Below are 20062 nucleotides of genomic sequence, written 5' to 3'. Positions count from 1 at the left end.
TCCATGAAAGTATTGACAGTCAATCATTTTTGCACCTCTCAGGCTCCCGTAGTGACGTAATGCGCGGCGCGTCACCTAGCAACCGCGAGGTTTCCACAGCAACCCTAGACAACACACAGTGATGCGCGGCCTTTACCGGCACTTTTGCGATAACATATTTAGAGAACCGAGGAGCGAACCATGATGACCAGCGAGGAGGTCACCGAGGAGCAGCTGCAGGAGCTGTATGCCTGGATAGACCAGGTACCTCTCAGCCGGACCAAGAGGAACATCACTCGGGACTTCAGTGATGGAGGTACCCGGAGCAGGGACCGGGCAGCAAAACACATTGTCATTGTGTGATTTATACTGGCAGGGTGTCAGTGGTTATAGTGTGTGGGTCATTGTATTGGCAGGGTGTCAGTGGTTATAGTGTGTGGGTCATTGTATTGGCAGGGTGTCAGTGGTTATAGTGTGTGGGTCATGGTATTGGCAGGGTGTCAGTGGTTATAGTGTGTGGGTCATTGTATTGGCAGGGTGTCAGTGGTTATAGTGTGTGGGTCATTGTATTGGCAGGGTGTCAGTGGTTATAGTGTGTGGGTCATTGTATTGGCAGGGTGTCAGTGGTTATAGTGTGTGTGTCATTGTATTGGCAGGGTGTCAGTGGTTATAGTGTGTGGGTCATTGTATTGGCAGGGTGTCAGTGGTTATAGTGTGTGGGTCATTGTATTAGCAGGGTGTCTGTGGTTATAGTGTGTGGGTCATTGTATTAGCAGGGTGTCTGTGGTTATAGTGTGTGGGTCATTGTATTAGCAGGGTGTCTGTGGTTATAGTGTGTGGGTCATTGTATTGGCAGGGTGTCAGTGGTTATAGTGTGTGGGGCATGGTATTAGCAGGGTGTCAGTGGTTATAGTGTGTGGGTCATGGTATTGGCAGGGTGTCAGTGGTTATAGTGTGTGGGTCTTGGTATTGGCAGGGTGTCAGTGGTTATAGTGTGTGGGTCATTGTAGTGTGTGTGTATGTGTGCCATTGTATTGGCAGGGTGTCTGTGTTTATATATTGTAGATTAGACTAGCCGTATTAGTCCGGTAAACAAGATGCCAAAATACCACAGTATTGCAGTATGCAATGATACCTTTTTTTTATTGGACTAACCATAATATTTCAAAGACAAGCTTTTGAGAGGAAAACTCTAGAAAGCTTGTCTTTGAAATATTATGTTAGTCCAATAAAAAAAGGTATCACTGCATATTGCAATACGAGAGAGAGAGAGAATATATATATGTGACCTATTGTATCAGACTCGCTTTAAAAAGTTGCATCTTTGAAGAGCAGCAACAGAAATGGACTTAAAAGTACATTCTTTTCTTTATATATTGCAAAGATATATCATAAGTAAATAAAGCACCTTAAAATTATGTAAAATTCATTGACTGTCTTACATTCTAGCTGCATTCACAATTAAGACATGTGGATCACAATACATATCAAATAAATAAAATAAATAATAACAAAATATAGATAATTCACTTCCCTGCTCAGATTTCTGTGATCAGGGAAGAGCTCTCTAATCTCTCTTCTACCCCTACCAATACTTGCCCCTACCCCACTCCCTTCTCTTTTCTATGCTCACTTGAAAACCGATATGCCATCAGAGGTCCCTGCTCTCCTCCCGTCACACCACCTGTTTCCCTCGATCCTATTCCTTCACATCACATTCGCACTCTGTCTCCTTCTCTTGCTCTGCCCCTCACTAAAATATTCAATCTCTCCCTCCCCTCTGACACATTTCTTTTATCCTTTAAGTATGTAACCGTAAGCCCGATACTTTAAAAAAAGAAAAAAGCCCAACCTTGACCCTAACTCCCCATCCAAATACTGCCCTATCTTAATACTACGGTTTGCCTATAAGATCCTTGAGAGAGTTGTGTATGCTACATTGACCGACTTCCTTGAATCCAACTCTCTGCTTGACCCACTTCTGTCTGGATTCCGCGCTTGTTATTCTGTTGAAACAGCCCTGCCCAAAGTATCCAATTATTTAAGTGCTGCTAAATCCACTAGTTGCTACTCTCTACTAAATCTCCTTGACCATTTTGCTGCCTTGAACACTGTTGATCATCAACAACAGCTTCTCATCCTCCGTAATCTTGGTCTACGGTACTCTGCTCTCTTCTTGTTCTCCTTCTACCTCTCCCAGAGCTCTTTCAGTGTTTCTTTTTCGGGCTGTTCTTTGCAACCCTTCCCTGTCTGCGTTCCCCAAGGTTCTGTCCTTGGTCCCTTACTGTTCTCGACCTATACTGCCTCCCTTGACAAACTCATCAGCTCCTTTGTCTTCCACTGTCACTTCTACGCAGATAACACACAAATCCATCTGTCCTCTCCTGATCTCTCTTTTGACCGGCCGTCCATGAGGTAGAAGCCCAAAGTAGTTCAAGAGGAATTGTGGCAACGGCCTGTCTCCGTTCACAGACTTCCATACAAAAACCACACATAATAGATGAATGTTTTCAAGTGTCGAATGCTCCCCCATTCGGTAGTTTGTATCTCCCGAACACCGTTCATATGGGTGGTCGGGAACTAGAAACGGGGAGCAGTTCCGTCTTCTCCGGTGTGCGAGAGTGCCTATCCGAAATCAGTTCCAGGCACTCGACGACCAGGTACCGCTGCCTGCGTTCGGGAGACAAGATGGCCGCCAGCCATTATTTCGACCATGTGTGTTTGCCTGTACGAAATGGTGGCCACCCAGGAGGGCATTCATTAGTTGTTTACCTTGTGGTTTTGCAATGTTAATGGAGGGTTTTAAGGAAGAGATGAGTGCTTGCTGGGCTCCTATGGAGGGGAGAAGAAACAGACTGCAAGTAGAGTGATATAGTCTTTAGGGTAGCTTTAGTGGTAGTGAACATCTAGGGTGACCCAAGTGAGTTGTTAAACCATTCTTTATACGGTTTGACAATTTACTCTGGGGGGGGCACAAGGGCACTGGGCGAGTAGTGGTTATGGTGATTGGAGTGTTCCTTTAATGATATGTTTACACTTGTTTTGGTTATATAGAGTGAAAGATAGGAGTGGACACTTGTATGAGGTCCAAAGGCAGCTTTAATGGACGGGTTACAACATAATTTTGGCTCGCTTTTGTGCCAAAATGTTGTTGTAACCCTTCCAAAGTACAGCTTTTAGACCTCATACAAGTGCTTACTCCTATCTTTTACTTCATATCATTTGGCAGCATGGTCACCTGTGAGCTGGAGGCATGGTGGAGGTATAATTTATGTATGCCCTTCCATACTTACTAAAACTTTTTTGTTTTGCAGGCTCTGCTCTCCTAAACTGTGCATCAGTTTGAATTAAAGTTGAATTTTCTCAGGTGTCCTCTGAAGAAAAACACCAGCGAAAATGCAACTTTCATTTAGTAATTAATAAATAGCTTACGCAAAGAGAACCTGTCATTGCTGATGGCAAACCAGACAGATACATGCATGCAGTGATTGTGAGTCAGTCGGTGTGGCAGCATCTTGAAATTGTAGTGGAGTAGATGATTTTACCATAAAAGACATTAATTTTTAAGGGGGTTTCCATCCATATTCCACTTTCAGGAGTATTTATAATTATACACTAGGAAGACTAATCAGTTAAGTAGATTTTGGTTCTCCTGTGGTTTGTTTTCCTGCAAGCTCAACATGTTAAATAACTACCTTTGCAAAATATGTATGTGAATTAATAAGAAGAAAAACAATATTTCTATATGTGGTCAGTGTGATTTCATATTCTTGTGAATTACCCATCAAATATATCTGCCTGTTTGTTTCCTGTACCAACTACTACAACAAATACAGAACTTAATGCAACATCATCCCCTGTCAATAATGTACTCCGTCTCTGTCACACCAACCCATGATATGTACCGCTTTAGACCTATCTCCCTCTCAGCACCCACTCCTATTCCCGAGCTGTCGGACCCGTTGTACTTCCCTGCTGTGGAACACATCTTGTGAGCTCAGTCAATATTGACACTTCACACATGGCCTGCTCCATCATCTCCTTCCATCATAGTAGTTCAGTTTTGGGTGTATATTCACCGCATTGTATACCAACATGAATGGCGGCAGTTTAACTCAACATAGACTAGGAATGACTGGTAAACAAATTCTGCTGTATGATGTCCACAATGGTTTTCATTATTTTGAGAACATTTCAACCATTTTGGGGGGTCCCTGACAAATTTGACCAAAACTCCCCTACAATCTGTAACATTTTCACCCCTATGATAGTCTATTTCATAGTAGAATATATTTGCCAGAATGTTGTTTTCATGTAGGTCTCCTGAGCTAATATGAACAGGGAAATCAAACATCCTCCGAGTGTGGGGGTGTTTACCAGTGAATAAATTTGTCTCTCATGTGGGCATATCCCATGGCGAAGCTTCCTCTAGCAGGAGCCATATTATTTATACTGTGCGTCTATGTAGTCAAAAATGTTGATTGGAGTTGGAAATGTATATTTTAAAATGTACAGAAACACGTTTTGACCTTTTGGTTAAAATATGGGTAAAAGCAAGGATGATCTAAGTGCAAGGTTATAGTCAGCATCAATTAAAGCGCTTTGTCATCCAAGGCATTTCACAAAAGTATAGGTCACAAAAAACACATAAAGAGAGAAAGACACACAAATCCGTCACATAAATCAGTATGATTAAGAACACTTTACACTCTTGTGTAAAAGGAGTCATTTTAAAAGACATCTGTTAGGCTATTGACTATAAAATAGCCAGTTTCTCTTAATTGATTCTAGCAAAACCACTGATAAACAGGGTAAAATAGCTGATAAGAAGCCCACCCATGGTACAGTATTTACAGTTGATATTTTAAAACATATACTTACAAAGTGGATGAGTGCTTTTGACAAAAGTGGCCTAATGTAATTTTACAGAGAATAAAAATGTATTTTTTTTGTACATGCCAGATTGCTAGCATTCTATAGGTGTTTGTGAGCGTCCTTAAATGCGTGTTCTATCATTAGGAGCTAGGCTGGCTGTATGCACAGCTATACTCTCCCGCTAATGACACCATTTTGCAGGAGTAAGAAGACATCATCATACTTACATAGTTATCATCAGGTAACTTACCCTTTAATCTTTATATTTTGTGGAAAATTTCACCAGCACGATGTATAAAATTAATCTATTAGAATGCAAGTCATTTACACCATTTCAGATAACATGTATACTTTAATGGAACACACTGAGAACATTTCTTCCACATCCAAAATAATATTGTAATTTTGATCATTTATTTGCAGAAAATGACAGCTAATCAAAATTAGAAGAAAAAAAAAAGAGATGCAGTGTTTTCAGTCCTTGATTAAAGCAAAGAAAAACGTTCATATCATATTCATTTTTAAACAGCAAAATATTAATTAACATAGTGTACAGAAATCAAACTATGGTGGAATAACTTTGATTTTCAATCACCGCATTTATGCGTCTTGACATACTCTCCACCAGTCTTACGTATTGTGACTTTAAGCCACTCTTGGCCCAACAAAAAAAATCCAGCAGCTCGGCTTTGTTCGATGACTGGTGACCATCCATCCTCTTATTACATTCTAGCTTTTATGAGTGGGGTTGGGGTCTGGAGATCAGGCAGGCCGTGACAGGACCTTAATCTGGTGGTTCTCAATCCACCTGGCTGTGTGGCATGGAAAGAAATGGAAAAAACAATCATCAGAGTTGGGGGACATAGTCACATGTCAACGCAAAGGAAGCATTTTTTCTTCCCAGACAACCTTGTACAGTTGTAATCAAAATTATTTAACTCCCATTTGAAAACTATTGTCAAAATTTACAGACTCTAAGCTGTTTGCAATGAAGTAGTCCTGGAAAACTACAGTGGCCATCACAGTCATCTGACTTGAACCTGATAGAAAATCTGTTGTAGGAAATGAAGACGGACGTTGCAGCGCGCAAACCCAAGAATATTACTAAACTGGAGGCCATTGCTCAGCGAAGGGCTAAGATTCCTCAGGAGTGCTGCCAGAATCTCGTGTCTGGCTATGCACCTGGTTTGCAGCATTTCATAATAGCAAAAGGGGTCTCTACAAAGGACTAAAGATGCTTGCCATGAAGGGTTTGAATAATTCTGAGACTTCAGTTACATATGGGGAAATCACTTTAAGTTTTCACGGTGTTGAGCTATTTCAATTGCTTTTGATTGATTTGTTCAATGCAAATAGCAGAAAGTCTGAGAATTTTGACAATAAACCTGATTTTCAATAGGGGTTGAATAATTTTCATTATAACTGTATATGGCTTGATTCACAAAGATGAATCTTCCCAATTTCCATCCTTGCTGAATCACCCCCAGATCATCATTGATCCCCCACCAAATTTCACAGTGGGTGTGAGACATTGTGGATTGTAGGCCTCTCTAGATCTTTGTATAACTGTTAGATGACCAGGTGCTAGGCAAATCTGAAACTTGGACTAATGAAAGTAGAGGACCTTACTCCAGTCCAATCAGTATGGTCTTTTGCAAACATCAGCCAGCTTCTCATTGCTTTGCTCATTTTCTAGATTTGCACAGCTTCAGCTCTGCACCCAGGAGCCTGTTTCGAACGGTCCTCACCATGCACTTCACCCCCGCTGCCATTTCCCATTCTTTAGTTTTTGTCGTTTTCACCCTCTGCCGGTCTGTAGCTTTGTTGGCGCCAATAACTGCTGCTTGACCTTGGTTTCATTAAAATTTTAAGCATGGAATTAACCTGACGCTCACTGTATACCTCTAGCAGTAAAGACACAACTGAACCCTTCTATTCCTCACTCAAAACCTTTTTCAACTCTTGGTCATAGTCAATAGATATTTATTTATTCCAATTACTTTTGAGGTGCTACTAGTAATATTTTTGCCATCCGGCTTATCATATAGCAAGAAGATAGTGCTGGCCACTGCAGTGTTCTTTATACTTTTCCACGTTAAATAAGATTTGGTTCAGGTAATCCCTAGTCAGTACCTCATTACGTAGAATGATGTGTACGTGTATTAGAATTCAACAGACACTGTTACAACTGCTATAAATGTAGAGATGCTATTTTTTTTTTTAAATTGGTGTACTCCATAAACTCAGATTGAAATGGTTTAAATCAGTAACACACCTTTTTTTCAGCTCCAGGGAGTCTAATCTCTGCACTTCTGACTCTGGTACAAGTCATCATTCGTGATGACATCTGTCCAATCAGGTGATTCTCACAGGGATGTATAATGCTTCTTACAAACTAAAGCAAGAAAGGCAGGAAACCCAAAACAGACAGCTAGCAGCTGTTACTAAGGGAATTACCAAAACAAACATTTGTTTTCTTAAAATTGGTACATTTTATAAAAAGAAACCTGGAGGGATATGCAGTTGAACCTTAAGGTACTTCAGCAAGCTGAGGTGTTTTAGGGTGTTAAGTGTCCCCTAAGAGGTGTCACATTGTCCATTTCATGCTTGTAGAATGTCCTAGATGTTCCCTACTTAATGAAACACTGTGCTAGGGATCGACCAATATAATTTTTCCAGAACCGATACAGATACAGATTATCAGTAGCCTTTCAGGCTGATTGACAAGAACTGGTGCCGATATTCTGTACATTTAAAGTTTTTAAAAAGTAAGAATATCTTCCCAAATCTGGCATTAACTGAATATGCTAACCTCAATCACACTCCTATCATTGTAAGCCAGTGCAGTACATTACAATAGATTTTTCATGGTCTTACCTTCCTGACTTCACAGAAAGGGGTGACATGAGGTCACGACATAATGCTTCATTGGTTGGTGGCTTGATTGGATGACTGGTAGAGGTGAAGAAGTTATCTGTAATATTGATAAATTACAAGGCCAATACCGATTATTGGCAAAATGCTGAATATCTCTACTCTACGCATCAAATGTTTTTTAGCTTAATGAAGCAGTTTTGGTGTATAGATCATGCTCACTCATCAATATTCTGCCATTTAGTAGTTAAATCACTTTGTTTATGCAGCACTAGCCACACCTCCCTAGGCTGTGACTCACCATGTCTACCTACACACTTCCTTAATCCATACATTGACATTATAAATTACTTTTTAATGAAACGGGGCTCTCACAAATGAAGTTCCAGCTGGTGTGTTTGATAAGGTGCAGTGTTTCACGTGCTGTCATAACAACCAGAATGCCTAGTCAGAGTCCTGTGGAAGCTCTCTCGCTTCAGTAAAAATGCCCTGCAAGCTTAGCTCAGCCACAAGCTTATTAATAAATATTAAGCCACTCGCATCGTTCTCTGGGGACACTAGATAAAACAAGCCAAGATAGCAGGAGAACCTGAGACTCTTTAGCTATCTTTAGGACTATTAGAAGGTAGGTTTTAGTCCAGGTCATGTAGCTAGGACTGTTGATGGTTAGATTTCTTGATATAAAAGAAATTAAAAAAACAACAACATCCTGTGGATCCACATTGCAGAGTAATATAAAAAGTGATATTTCTTCTAGGAGGAATTTGTCATAGTAAATTGTTTAAATAGAGCAGCTAACATTTGTTGCAGTTTATTCTATGACTCATTCTCAGATCTCTTGGTGAGACATTTTGCTGCAGTGAAACTCGTTCAGCTTTTGTTTAGTCTTTGAACGTGTCCTATAGAGTTTAACCCCTTAAGGACCAAACTTCTGGAATAAAAGGGAATCATGACATGTCACACATGTCATGTGTGCTTAAGGGGTTAAACATAACTGGATATTGCTAATAATTTGTATTGTAGCATTCTTGTATTTCAATGCCGATAACTTACTGTATATCTGATGTAGCTGCATAATTAAATGATGACCACCATTACAGCTCAGCAAAAGTTTCAAATGTTTTTTTTTTTTTCTCCCTGTTAATGACTCACAATGTAAACCTTGGGATGTGATGGATATGCGAACTCTAAGGATTTTTTTTTGTTCAGATGTCTCAGCTAATCCAAATTGCTGATTTTGTCTCCTCAGTATTGGTTGCAGAGGTCGTCAAACATTTTCTCCCTAAGATCGTGGAAATGCATAACTACATCCCAGCAAACTCAACACAACAGAAGCTCAGCAACTGGGGAATTTTAAACCGGTAACAGTCACATTCTTGGTGAAACATGAAATACATATTGTATGAAAGGGTCAAATATTCTATAGAATGGCTACAGTTTATCAAGACAATATACAATACAGAATAAAAAAAATTCAAAAAAAAATCTCAATTTCAATTTGCATACTTATGTATTCAATATAACCGTACTTTGTTAGAATTTTTAAACTTCTATGCTTTGCCTGAACATATCTAGACATTATCAAGAATGCTTAGGAATAGTATTCAAATATGTTTCCATTCCTCCCTTTACCTAAAATTGTAATAAATGTACTGTCCAAATGCAACACCTTGGGTTTTGTTTATAAAACCAACAAGGGAATTTAACATTTTTATAAAGTATTTATTATATGCTATTTCATGTAATAGTATAAAAAAAGACTCCTGTCCTAAATTAGTCCAGGACAGACTAAGCAGGTTCCAATCCTTAAAGGGAAATGATAGGGTAGGAATACAAACTCCCTACATGGCCCCCCTTCGCTCGCGCAACCCCCCTGCAGCACAGAACCCTTTTGTGGCTTAGAGGAATCCAGCACCAATGTCCCTCGGCACTGGGTCAGGCTCCGCTTTGGCCCCTCTTTTGGTAATGCATTTAGACAGTCTATACAATGCTTTGTGGTTCTGGGTGACGCTGGATATATGCATAAGGATGTCCACGATCAGTTAGGTGACCAAAAGTCGTCTAACGACCTGGAAGTCCCACTAGTGGCTGTCTTGTAGATAGCCATTAGAGGTGGAGTTAACTCTGGATAGTAATTATTGCAGTTTCTCAGAAACTGCAATAATTACTGTTGCAGGGTTAAGGGAACTGGGACAGTGCACCCAGATTACTTCAATGAGCTGAACTGGGCTGGGTGCCTAGAGTGTCCCTTTTCGATCAAAGGAAAACACACGAGCCAGGCTCCACAGGGCATGGCAACCAAATGCACGTCAAATTTATTTATCTATTATTATTTTTTTTAAATCATGCCATACATGTGCCTCCTTCAGTAGTGCCATACGTATGCATGTAACCACATGTGTGGCAGTTCGGAGGTACATGTAACTTACATGTCATTTCTAACATGTAATATAAATAAATATTGAAATGTATTTGTAAAATTCAAGCACAATCCATAGGTAACCTTTAATTGTGCAGAAAGATATCTAATGACAGGTCAGTTTCAACTACATGATGTTATTAGGAACAATTACGAAGATGGCATCTACTTCCTAAAGGCCAAACATCCATTTTGTCCATGTTAATTCCTTTATATTATTAAATATGACTCAGTCAGTTCAGTATCTGTTTTGCAAATTGTGCCTGCATTTACTAGTAACAAAATGAACAATCCAACCTTTATTTTATTATGGGGAATCTAGTCATTTCAATATATAGGAAATAATACGGGTAAGCAAGAAAATCCTTGAATTAGTATGGTAAAAAAAAATATAAGAAAATCCACTGCTCTGTTTGTTTTTGATGAAAAAAAAAAAATTAAATAAAAAGATTATACGTTAAGATTATACATTGAAAAAGACCTTCCAGTAGATTGAAAGGGAAATATTGGATTTAAATAAAAAATAAAAAACTCATAGGAAAGATCATAATATGTATATTATATCTAATTATATGTGGCACTGGTATCTGAAAACATGATCTGCCCATTGAAGTAACAGATGTATAATATATACACATGTCCAGCTATACAGATAGTGTCATACCCTATTATTTTCTATCTCACTACCTCTTTGACTAAATATAATAAAAGAAGAATACTAAAATACTGTTAATCCAATAAAAGGTATCTCCAGACACTAAGATTCAGTAGTACTCCATTATTTTGCACACAAGTTGAGAGATTTTCATCAGTCTCCAGAAAACCAAGATGGAATTAATTTTCTTTCACAAAGGCTTTAACTAGTTGTATCGTTTTAAATAATATAAAAATACATTTAAAGTATTAAAACCTTAAACCTCACTTTGGGAAGTACTTTACTAATTTCATAACTTGTGTACATTAGCCAAATCTAAAAATAAACCTTGAAAAATCAGAGACCTTAAATATATCACTCCTGCAATAGGAAGCAAAGAGACTTTTAATTTAAATGGTGCCTCCTAAGGGTATGGTTGACAAAAATGTTAAACCTTTTGTGTCAAGCAAATATTCTCCTCATCCTAATGAGCAATTTGCAGGATTGGCTTGGTAAATGCTTTCATTGTTTTGCAAGATAAAACATGATAAAAATTAATGTGCTGCCTATCTAATTGTATTTGTTCTAGACCATACCAATTAAGATTTCCAAATCATTTTTTTCCCTACACGCACGGCCATAATTAAATTTGTGTAGACAGTCATGTCACTTAGAATAGCAGACTTACAATTAGTGTTACTAATGCTGAAGTAGCTCAGCCCTGCATCAGACATAGAATACCGTATTTATTTGTCAATGCATCTCATACGGATGCTTAGGTAGTCAAAGCCCCATCAGAAACCGTCATTGATGGATTTAGAACAAGCTGCAGTGCATTTGTCTCTAATGTCCATGCCGTAGATATATTCCCATGCTAGCAGAGGAGCAGCTATAAGTAAATCGCTTGGTCTTGGACAGCCTGGAATTGAGACATAAAAAAGGATAAACACTTCGTAACTGCTCACCTTTGCATCCATTAACTGCAACCAAGACTTCATGGGTGGCGTCATAACCAGCATCAGAACAGCAATAAAAAGCAGCACTGGATTTAATTTATTTTTTAATACCAACCCTTGGTAACAGCTCAGTGTACATATGCAGGGGGAGGGGAGGGGAGAAAGAGAAACCGGGTGCAGGCCCTGACCGCCAAGCTGGATGGACGTGGAGCACTTCGGCTCCTTGACAGGTCTTCAATATTAAGCATATACTTACCCCTTTAACCCTTGATATTGCCACCAGTGGATGCCAACCTGCAAGGGGAACCCAAGGAACCTGCTTGCAGTACCGACTGGTGGGCGGATGAGTCTGTGGCCTGCTGTGAGGCTCTCGTGGGAGAAACAGCCGATCTCCTGTGCTTGGTCCAGGGGGACCTCTCTTTTGCCTACCCAAGGCCAGTACTCCTCTCTCCTCCTCCCCCCCGTGGGCCAGTGGGGATTATCCCAGTCCCCACCAAGGACGCAGTACACACTCACTTGTTATGGGCAGTGGAGTGACCAGCCTGGGCCCAAGTGGAGAAAACAAGATTGCCACCGCACCTGTTGCAAGGCGGAGTGCAAAGACTGCCTTGCCTAAGCAGTGGCTGTGTACCTCCCTGGAGGCATCGGACGACCTGTACACCAGACTCTGGCAATACTCCGATGATCGACAGCGCAGTTTCACCGTTCCCCCTGACTGCCGGGTTATACTGGAGAGTGACAGGTCGCTGTCTTGGCTGAGAGCCATTTCAGAGCACCGTCCACACACTCGGGGGTTCCACCATCCACAAGCATTGGCAGATCTGTGGGGACTCTATCGGAACTTTGACCCCAGCCTACACTTGTGGGGTTAATGGACATGGGGCGCAGGCTCCCACGGTGGCCAGGGGTTGGAGTAAGCAGAAATACGGGAAATGTGACACACTCCTAGCTGACAACTCAAGCACTCAGCGTGTCTCAGGGAGCTGCGTAGGACCCGGTCCCAGTAGAGATAGCAGCTGAAAAGGCGCAGCTTCGGTCCTGTACACTTAGGCAGTTATATAGGCTGTAAGCCACGAGATTTGCCACATAAAATCTGCTTCAGCTCGCCTATCTATCCCCTAGACAGGACTGCCAGGCTTGTTTCTTTTTCTTATTACTCTATTTGTCTTCTTTTATATTCTCATACAAAATGTGCATGATTACTGTATATGCCATACCAATGCTACATCTTGTACGCTAATATTATGCTTGCTTCAGCCGCTGTGGAATCGCAAGCCTGTTTGTAAAACTTTGCATACCAAAAATAAAGAATAAAAAAAAAAATACATTTGAAAAAATATTTCTGCAACATGAAGTAGTGCACTCAGTACTTCACAATAGGATGGAAACAGCTTTATTTTAAGCAAACATGTGTAAGAGCATACATTCAACATTTCTAGCTCATTCACTTGACTCCTGGTAACAGAGCTTAAACATTGACACGTTAACTTTAAAATAAAGAAATTATGTTTAGTCCTATGAGTGCACATTGTTCTCACTGGAAATATTAAAGGGCTGGAGTTTGACACCAGGGCAAGCAAGACTAGATTTAAAATTGCAAAATGAATGCAGAAAATAGTAGAGCTGTGATGATGCTGGAGTTGAAAACAGTTTTTTTAAAGGGGGCGGGTCTGGACAGCCGACCAGGACGGTCGTATGATGCTGGAGCCTCCCCAGCAGAATTAACTCAAGGAGTCTAAAACTCGACACTACTATCTCAATTTTGGGATTCAACCCTGCATGCAACCCCGGGGAGTACCCTAGCGACTATCAATTACCGGTCTGACCGAGCCTGGTACTCTAGATGGTCACCCTGTTGGGGCCCACAGCCGGAAGCGTCCTCCCACAGCCACCCTCGCTCAAGGACCCACTACTCTTGAACTTCGACGGTATCTGTGCAAGATTCTGGGCCAATCTTTATAGAAAGGAAATTACCTCTACTCCTGTGGTCTGCCGTAAAGCCCAACGCAGCATGAACGGGTCTCCCCCAAGTCTTCCTGGATTGGTGCGGAGGAGGAGACTGCGCAAGAGGCCGCCAGGGCGACAACTGTCAGTACCTCACCATGCTGGCTTCCACACTGCTACAACGAGTCCCAATACTGGGAAAGCAACCATGAGTTCTCAACACAATCATCTGGCCCTGAAAGTAAAAAACAAAAAAAAAAAAAAACAGAACAAAACAAAACGTGGCAAATGAAATACATGCCACATATCCAAGCTGGGCCAGTCAGTGGGACAATATAGTATAAGCTTGGTATGGGTCCTAACCAAGTCCTATTTAAGGATTAAACCATTACCTGAAGTTGGTGGGTGGTGATGAGAGTCCCTCCAAGGTTTTCCAACCTTGTTTGTATGAATGGAGTTAATAATGTTTCCTCTGTATGATGTCTGGCACCTGCAGAGTGCAAATAGCTGAAACTAATTGATTAAGATATACATCAACACTATGGTGGCCTCTCTTAATACCATGATAACATGATTAAAAGTACCTGAGTTTACTACTTTTTACCCATAAAATGTTCAGTATCGCTAGCCATATTATTATAAAAAAGAGGAAATTTATGATATCACACACGGAGGTAGATTTATTTTGATTATCAGAGAAGCATGACAACTATGGATTAATGGTTGATGACAATTCCTGTAATTATAGTCTACTCATTATTTCACAGGAAGGTATTCTCTAAGCTAAACTTTCATGTCCCGGAGGACATTGTCCGTAGGCTGATCTCCAATGCCCCAGGGGTGATTGAGTCAGTCTTGTATTCTCTGAGGCAGAAGATCAATGAAAAGCTGCAAGAGAACTCCCAAAGACAAAGAGGCATAACTCAAGTCAAGGTTTGTCAAATGGTATATAGAATTATATATAAATATATAAACACGCACGTAAACAAATGTACTCATATACACACAACCAATTTTACCAACAGGCTCATGCTGCATAGTTTTTATGTTAACTTTCTATTTTTATGGTTGTTTTTTTTAACTACTGTAAATTGTTCTCACTTATTTGTGTGTTATGGCTTTAAAATTCTAGATACACTAGAACAGATACAATAAAAAAACTATGCAAAACAATATAGTTGATTGTGGTGTTTATTCAATGAACTGAGATTAATTGAAAATCGAATTGCAAAATGTAGGCCAAAAATAGCTCATCTGAAAATCATTCTCCAACTCTGTTACAGTCATGGGTTGGCTATTTTAGCCTACATTTTGCAACTCTGTTTTTAGTTTACTTCTATTTGGTGATTATTGAATAATCATGTTGAATGTTAATTCTCAAAGACTAATTGACTAACGAGATTAAATGTTAAATTGTGGCCCTTGGTCTATTTAATGAATATGTCTGTAACAAGATGGTAACCATATGTATAGGATGATCCGAGTTGTGCCCAACTGTCACAAATGTACCGTACATCTAAACTAGGTAATATGGTAAAGGATTGAAACTAAATAAAGGGTCAGCAGACATATGCGTAATCCTGCTGGATGCCCAGGTTGGGTATAGTCTACTGACCCCCTCCTACAATGTCAGGTTTATTAACATCAGCCTTCTACCACCACTGCCCAAATACAACATATATAACAAAAAAAAACACGTTTGATTTACCCAGAATGGAACCATGCATACAATTGCACTTTTTTTTGTTTGTTTTTTATTGGATTTTATCTAAAAACAGCTGATAAAAGCAGCAGATCTCTTGTCTGCATCAATTTTAAACCCTGTGGCTGACCAATCACAGACTTACCATTATAATTCATTGAGAAGTCTTTGCAAGGCAGGTGCTCTGAGCCATTGCTGCAAATTGAGATTAGATCCACTAAGCTAACCAAACCAGGAAGCAACAGGACCGAATGTCTAATTGACAGCCACGGGGTGTAAGAAGGTTAATTTATAAAAAAATAATTTTTTATTGAAATCTGCACTTAAAAATTTAAAAAGGGGGCACACTCTTCACACATAAAGCACTTCAGTGATATAAGGTGCTTGAGGTGTTTGGAATATTCCTTAACCCCTTAACGCCGTTACGGCGTTCTATGCCGTCGCGGCTTTAAAGGGCTTTAAAGCCGTTGCGGCGGCATAGAACGCCGTAACGGCTTGCAGCCCCAGGAGCAGAGGTGTACTCACCTCCGCCGCGATCCTCTTCTGGGGGGCTGTCTGAGAGCCCAGGCAGCCCCCCTCCGGCAAATGAGGCCCCCGGGGGCCATGTGATCGCTCTCAAAGAGCGATCACATGGCCCCCTATAGCTGGCTATGGATCTGCCAGCAGGGGGACTGTCTAAAATATTAGACAGTCCCCCTGCTGGTAGGTAGTGTAAAAAATTTTTTTTTTAAATGTTATAAAATAAATGAAATGCCTTTTTATATATATAATATATGTATATATATTATATATATAATATATATACATATTATATATATGTAACGTCATACGTAATGTATTTTAATATTAATATTAGTATATATATTAATATTAAAATACACTTAGAATGGCGTTACATATATATAATATGTATATATATATTATATATATAATAGATCTACATATATATATTATATATATATATATACGCATAATTACAATAATAAATAAATAAATTAATTAAATAAATAAATAAAATATTGAAACAAAATATAAAATAAATTATATATTCATATGTAATTTCATTCTAACTGTATTTTGTTATTAATATATATATATTGGAAACAGAATACACTTAGAATGACATTCTATATATATCTATCTATATATAAAATACAAATAACCGCAAATATATATATAGAGATAAATACATATAATTACATAAAAGATTACATTAGTATACACGTAGAATTTATATACCTATAAATGCATATATATTAAAATTCTACGTGTATATTTAAGTAATTTTTTAACGTAATTATGTCATTTGATTAATTAAAATTTGATTGACATGCCTGACAACACAGGGAGAAAGTGCAGAGAATTTAATTCGCAAGCACTATATTAGACCCTGTAACTCTCCAAGACACCATAAAACCTGTACATAGGGGGTACTGTTTTACTCGGGAGACTTCGCTGAACTCAAATATTAGTGTTTAAAACTGGTAAATTGTATTACAACGATGATATTTTAAGTAAAAGTGAAGTTTTTTGCATTTTTTACAAACAAACGGCACTTTTATGGACTATATTATTGTTGTAATATGTTTTACTGTTTTAAAACACTAATATTTGTGTTTAGTGAAATCTCCCGAGAATAACAGTACCCCCCATGTACAGGTTTTATGGTGTTTTGGAAAGTTAGAGAGTCACATATAAGGCTTGCATTTCATTTTTTTGACATTGAAATTTGCCAGATTAGTTATGTTGCCTTTGAGACCGTATGGTAGCCCAGGAATAAGAATTACCCCGATGATGGCATACCATTTGCAAAAGTAGACAACCCAAGGTATTGCAAATGGGGTATGTCCAGTCATTTTTAGTAGCCACTTAGTCACAAACACTGGCCAAATATTAGTTTTTTGCTTTTTTCACACAAAAACAAATATGAACGCTAACTTTGGCCAGTGTTTGTGACTAAGTGGCTACTAAAAAAAACTAAACATACCCCACGTTCAATACCTTGGGTTGTCTACTTTTTCAAATGGTATGCCATTATGGGGGTAATTCTCATTCCTGGGCTACCACACCGTCTCAAAGGTAACATTACTAATCTGGCAAATTTCAATTTGAAAATGGAACGTTCTATATTTGACCCTGTAACTTTCCAAAACACCATAAAACCTGTTAATGGGGGGTACTGTTGTACTCGTGAGACATCGCTGATTACAAATATGTGCATTTTGTTGCAGTAAAACCTAACAGTATTATGACATTTACAGCTAAAATGTGAGGCGGAACTACAAATTAAAAAAAAAAATTAAAATTTCTCACAGTTTTTTTTTATTTTATTCATAATAAATTGTTTCATATACAAATATTTTATATGAAATGAAAGCCCTGTTTCTCCTGAACAAAATGATATATAATAAGTGTGGGTGCATTTAATATGAAAGAGGGGAACTACGGGTGAACAGACATATAGCGCAAATCAGTGGCGGATCCAGGGGGGGGGCAACGGGGCAATTGCCCCCCCCGAGATTCTCCCCTGCCGGCTAATGCAGGGCTGACATTGCCCAAGTGCCAGCCCTGCATTGTGCCTGCAGACCGGGGAAGGAGATCAGTGATCTCCCTCCCGGTCCGCAGGCACATTACTGACAGCCGACCGTCAGGGGAGGGAGAGAGGACCCGGGAGCTATTACCAGCAGCTCCTCCGGGTCCTCCTCTCGCGAGATTTGGAGCGTTGCCGCGGTTACCACGGCAACGCTCCAAATCTCGCGAGAGTGAACTCTAGCCCTGGAGCGCGGGCTAGAGTTCAGTTCTACCACTGGGACCACCAATGAACCCCACTGGGACCACCAGGGAACGAAAGATGTCCCCCCTCCTCCCAGTAAAGGTAAGAAGGGAGGGGGGACATAACATTTATTTAATTAAATAAATTAAAAAAACCACACACACATGAAAAAAAAAAATCCTTCTTATCACACACACACACATTGCCCCTGCCCCCCATACACACACATTGCCCCCCATACACACACACATTGCCCCTGCCCCCCATACACACACACATTGCCCCTGCCCCCCATATAAACACACATTGCCCCTGCCCCCCCATACACACACACATTGCCCCTGCCCCCCATACACACACACATTGCCCCTGCCCCCCATATAAACACACATTGCCCTGCCCCCCATATAAACACACATTGCCCCTGCCCCCCATACACACACACATTGCCCCTGCCCCCCATACACACACACATTGCCCCTGCCCCCCATACACACACACACACACATTGCCCCTGCCCCCCATACACACATTGCCCCTGCCCCCCATACACACATTGCCCCTGCCCCCCATACACACATTGCCCCTGCCCCCATACACACACACACTGCCCCTGCCCCCCATACACACACACATTGCCCCTGCCCCCCATACGCACACACATTGCCCCTGCCCCCCATACGCACACACATTGCCCCTGCCCCCCATACGCACACACATTGCCCCTGCCCCCCATACGCACACACATTGCCCCTGCCCCCCATACACACACACACACACACACATTGCCCCTGCCCCCCATACGCACACACATTGCCCATGCCCCCATACACACACACATTGCCCCTGCCCCCCATACGCACACACATTGCCCCTGCCCCCCATACGCACACGCATTGCCCCTGCCCCCCATACGCACACGCATTGCCCCTGCCCCCCATACGCACACACATTGCCCCTGCCCCCCATACGCACACACATTGCCCCTGCCCCCATACGCACACACATTGCCCCTGCCCCCCATATGCACACACATTGTCCCTGCCCCCATACACACACACATTGCCCCTGCCCCCCATACACACACACACATTGCCCCTGCCCCCCATACACACACACACATTGCCCCTGCCCCCCATATCCACACACATTGCCCCTTCCCCCATATACACACATTGCCCCTGCCCCCCATAAACACACTGCCCCCCATAAACACACATTGCCCCTACAAACACACACTGCCCCCATAAACACATTGCCCCCACACACATACATTGCCCCACAAATACACTGCAATACACACACACACTGTAACTGTCACACACACATACTGATCCACACACACACTGCACCCCTGACATATACTGCCGCCCTCACGTACACACTGCAACCTTCACACACACACTGCTAATACACTGTCCCCCTCACACACACACACACTGCACACATTGCACCACTCACACATACCACTGCTCCTCTGCCCTACAACAGCCCCATTTCCCAGAGGACCTCAGGTAAGTTGTCAAACAGTTCTTAAACAGTTTGACTACTTACTCTGGGAGGGGATCTTGGCATTATTGGCACTATAACCACTACACTGAGCTGTAGTGGTTATTGTGTCTGGATTATTTATTTAAATAATCTACAAGTGCCCCTCCCGAGATCAGGCTCTGGATCCGCCACTGGCGCAAATTCCAGTTTTTGTTTACGTTTTGTTTTGATCAGAACGTGCACTATTGACTCCGTCCTGAAGGGGTTAAAGTATGAATCTCAAAATATACAGGCCCGTATGTAAAGCGATCTGCGCATTATGATATGCTGTAATCCAAAAGGTTCTTATGGCCATCAGAGTCTGATGTAAAGATTTTTTGCTCACCTTTTTATTTATTTATTTAGATTTTATTTT

At 40.8% G+C, this 20062-nt stretch overlaps 1 protein-coding gene across 1 annotated transcript in view; it reads left to right on the top strand.

Moving 5' to 3' along the window:
* Positions 1-103: 103 nt before the first annotated feature.
* The window catches only part of LOC134574514 (sperm flagellar protein 1-like), a 63162-nt gene continuing 43203 nt past the window's right edge, over positions 104-20062 (top strand). Inside the window, exons 1-3 of the mRNA XM_063433620.1 lie at positions 104-295; positions 8978-9089; positions 14449-14614. Coding sequence (XP_063289690.1) covers positions 181-295; positions 8978-9089; positions 14449-14614 — 393 coding nt within the window. The 5' untranslated portion in view covers positions 104-180. The remainder of the gene's footprint in view (positions 296-8977; positions 9090-14448; positions 14615-20062) is intronic.

The sequence above is a fragment of the Pelobates fuscus genome, chromosome 10, assembly GCF_036172605.1.
Source record: "Pelobates fuscus isolate aPelFus1 chromosome 10, aPelFus1.pri, whole genome shotgun sequence".
NCBI lineage: Eukaryota > Metazoa > Chordata > Amphibia > Anura > Pelobatidae > Pelobates > Pelobates fuscus.
The sequence above is the reverse complement of the archived record's forward strand: the minus strand, read 5'-3'. Positions and strand labels throughout refer to the sequence as shown.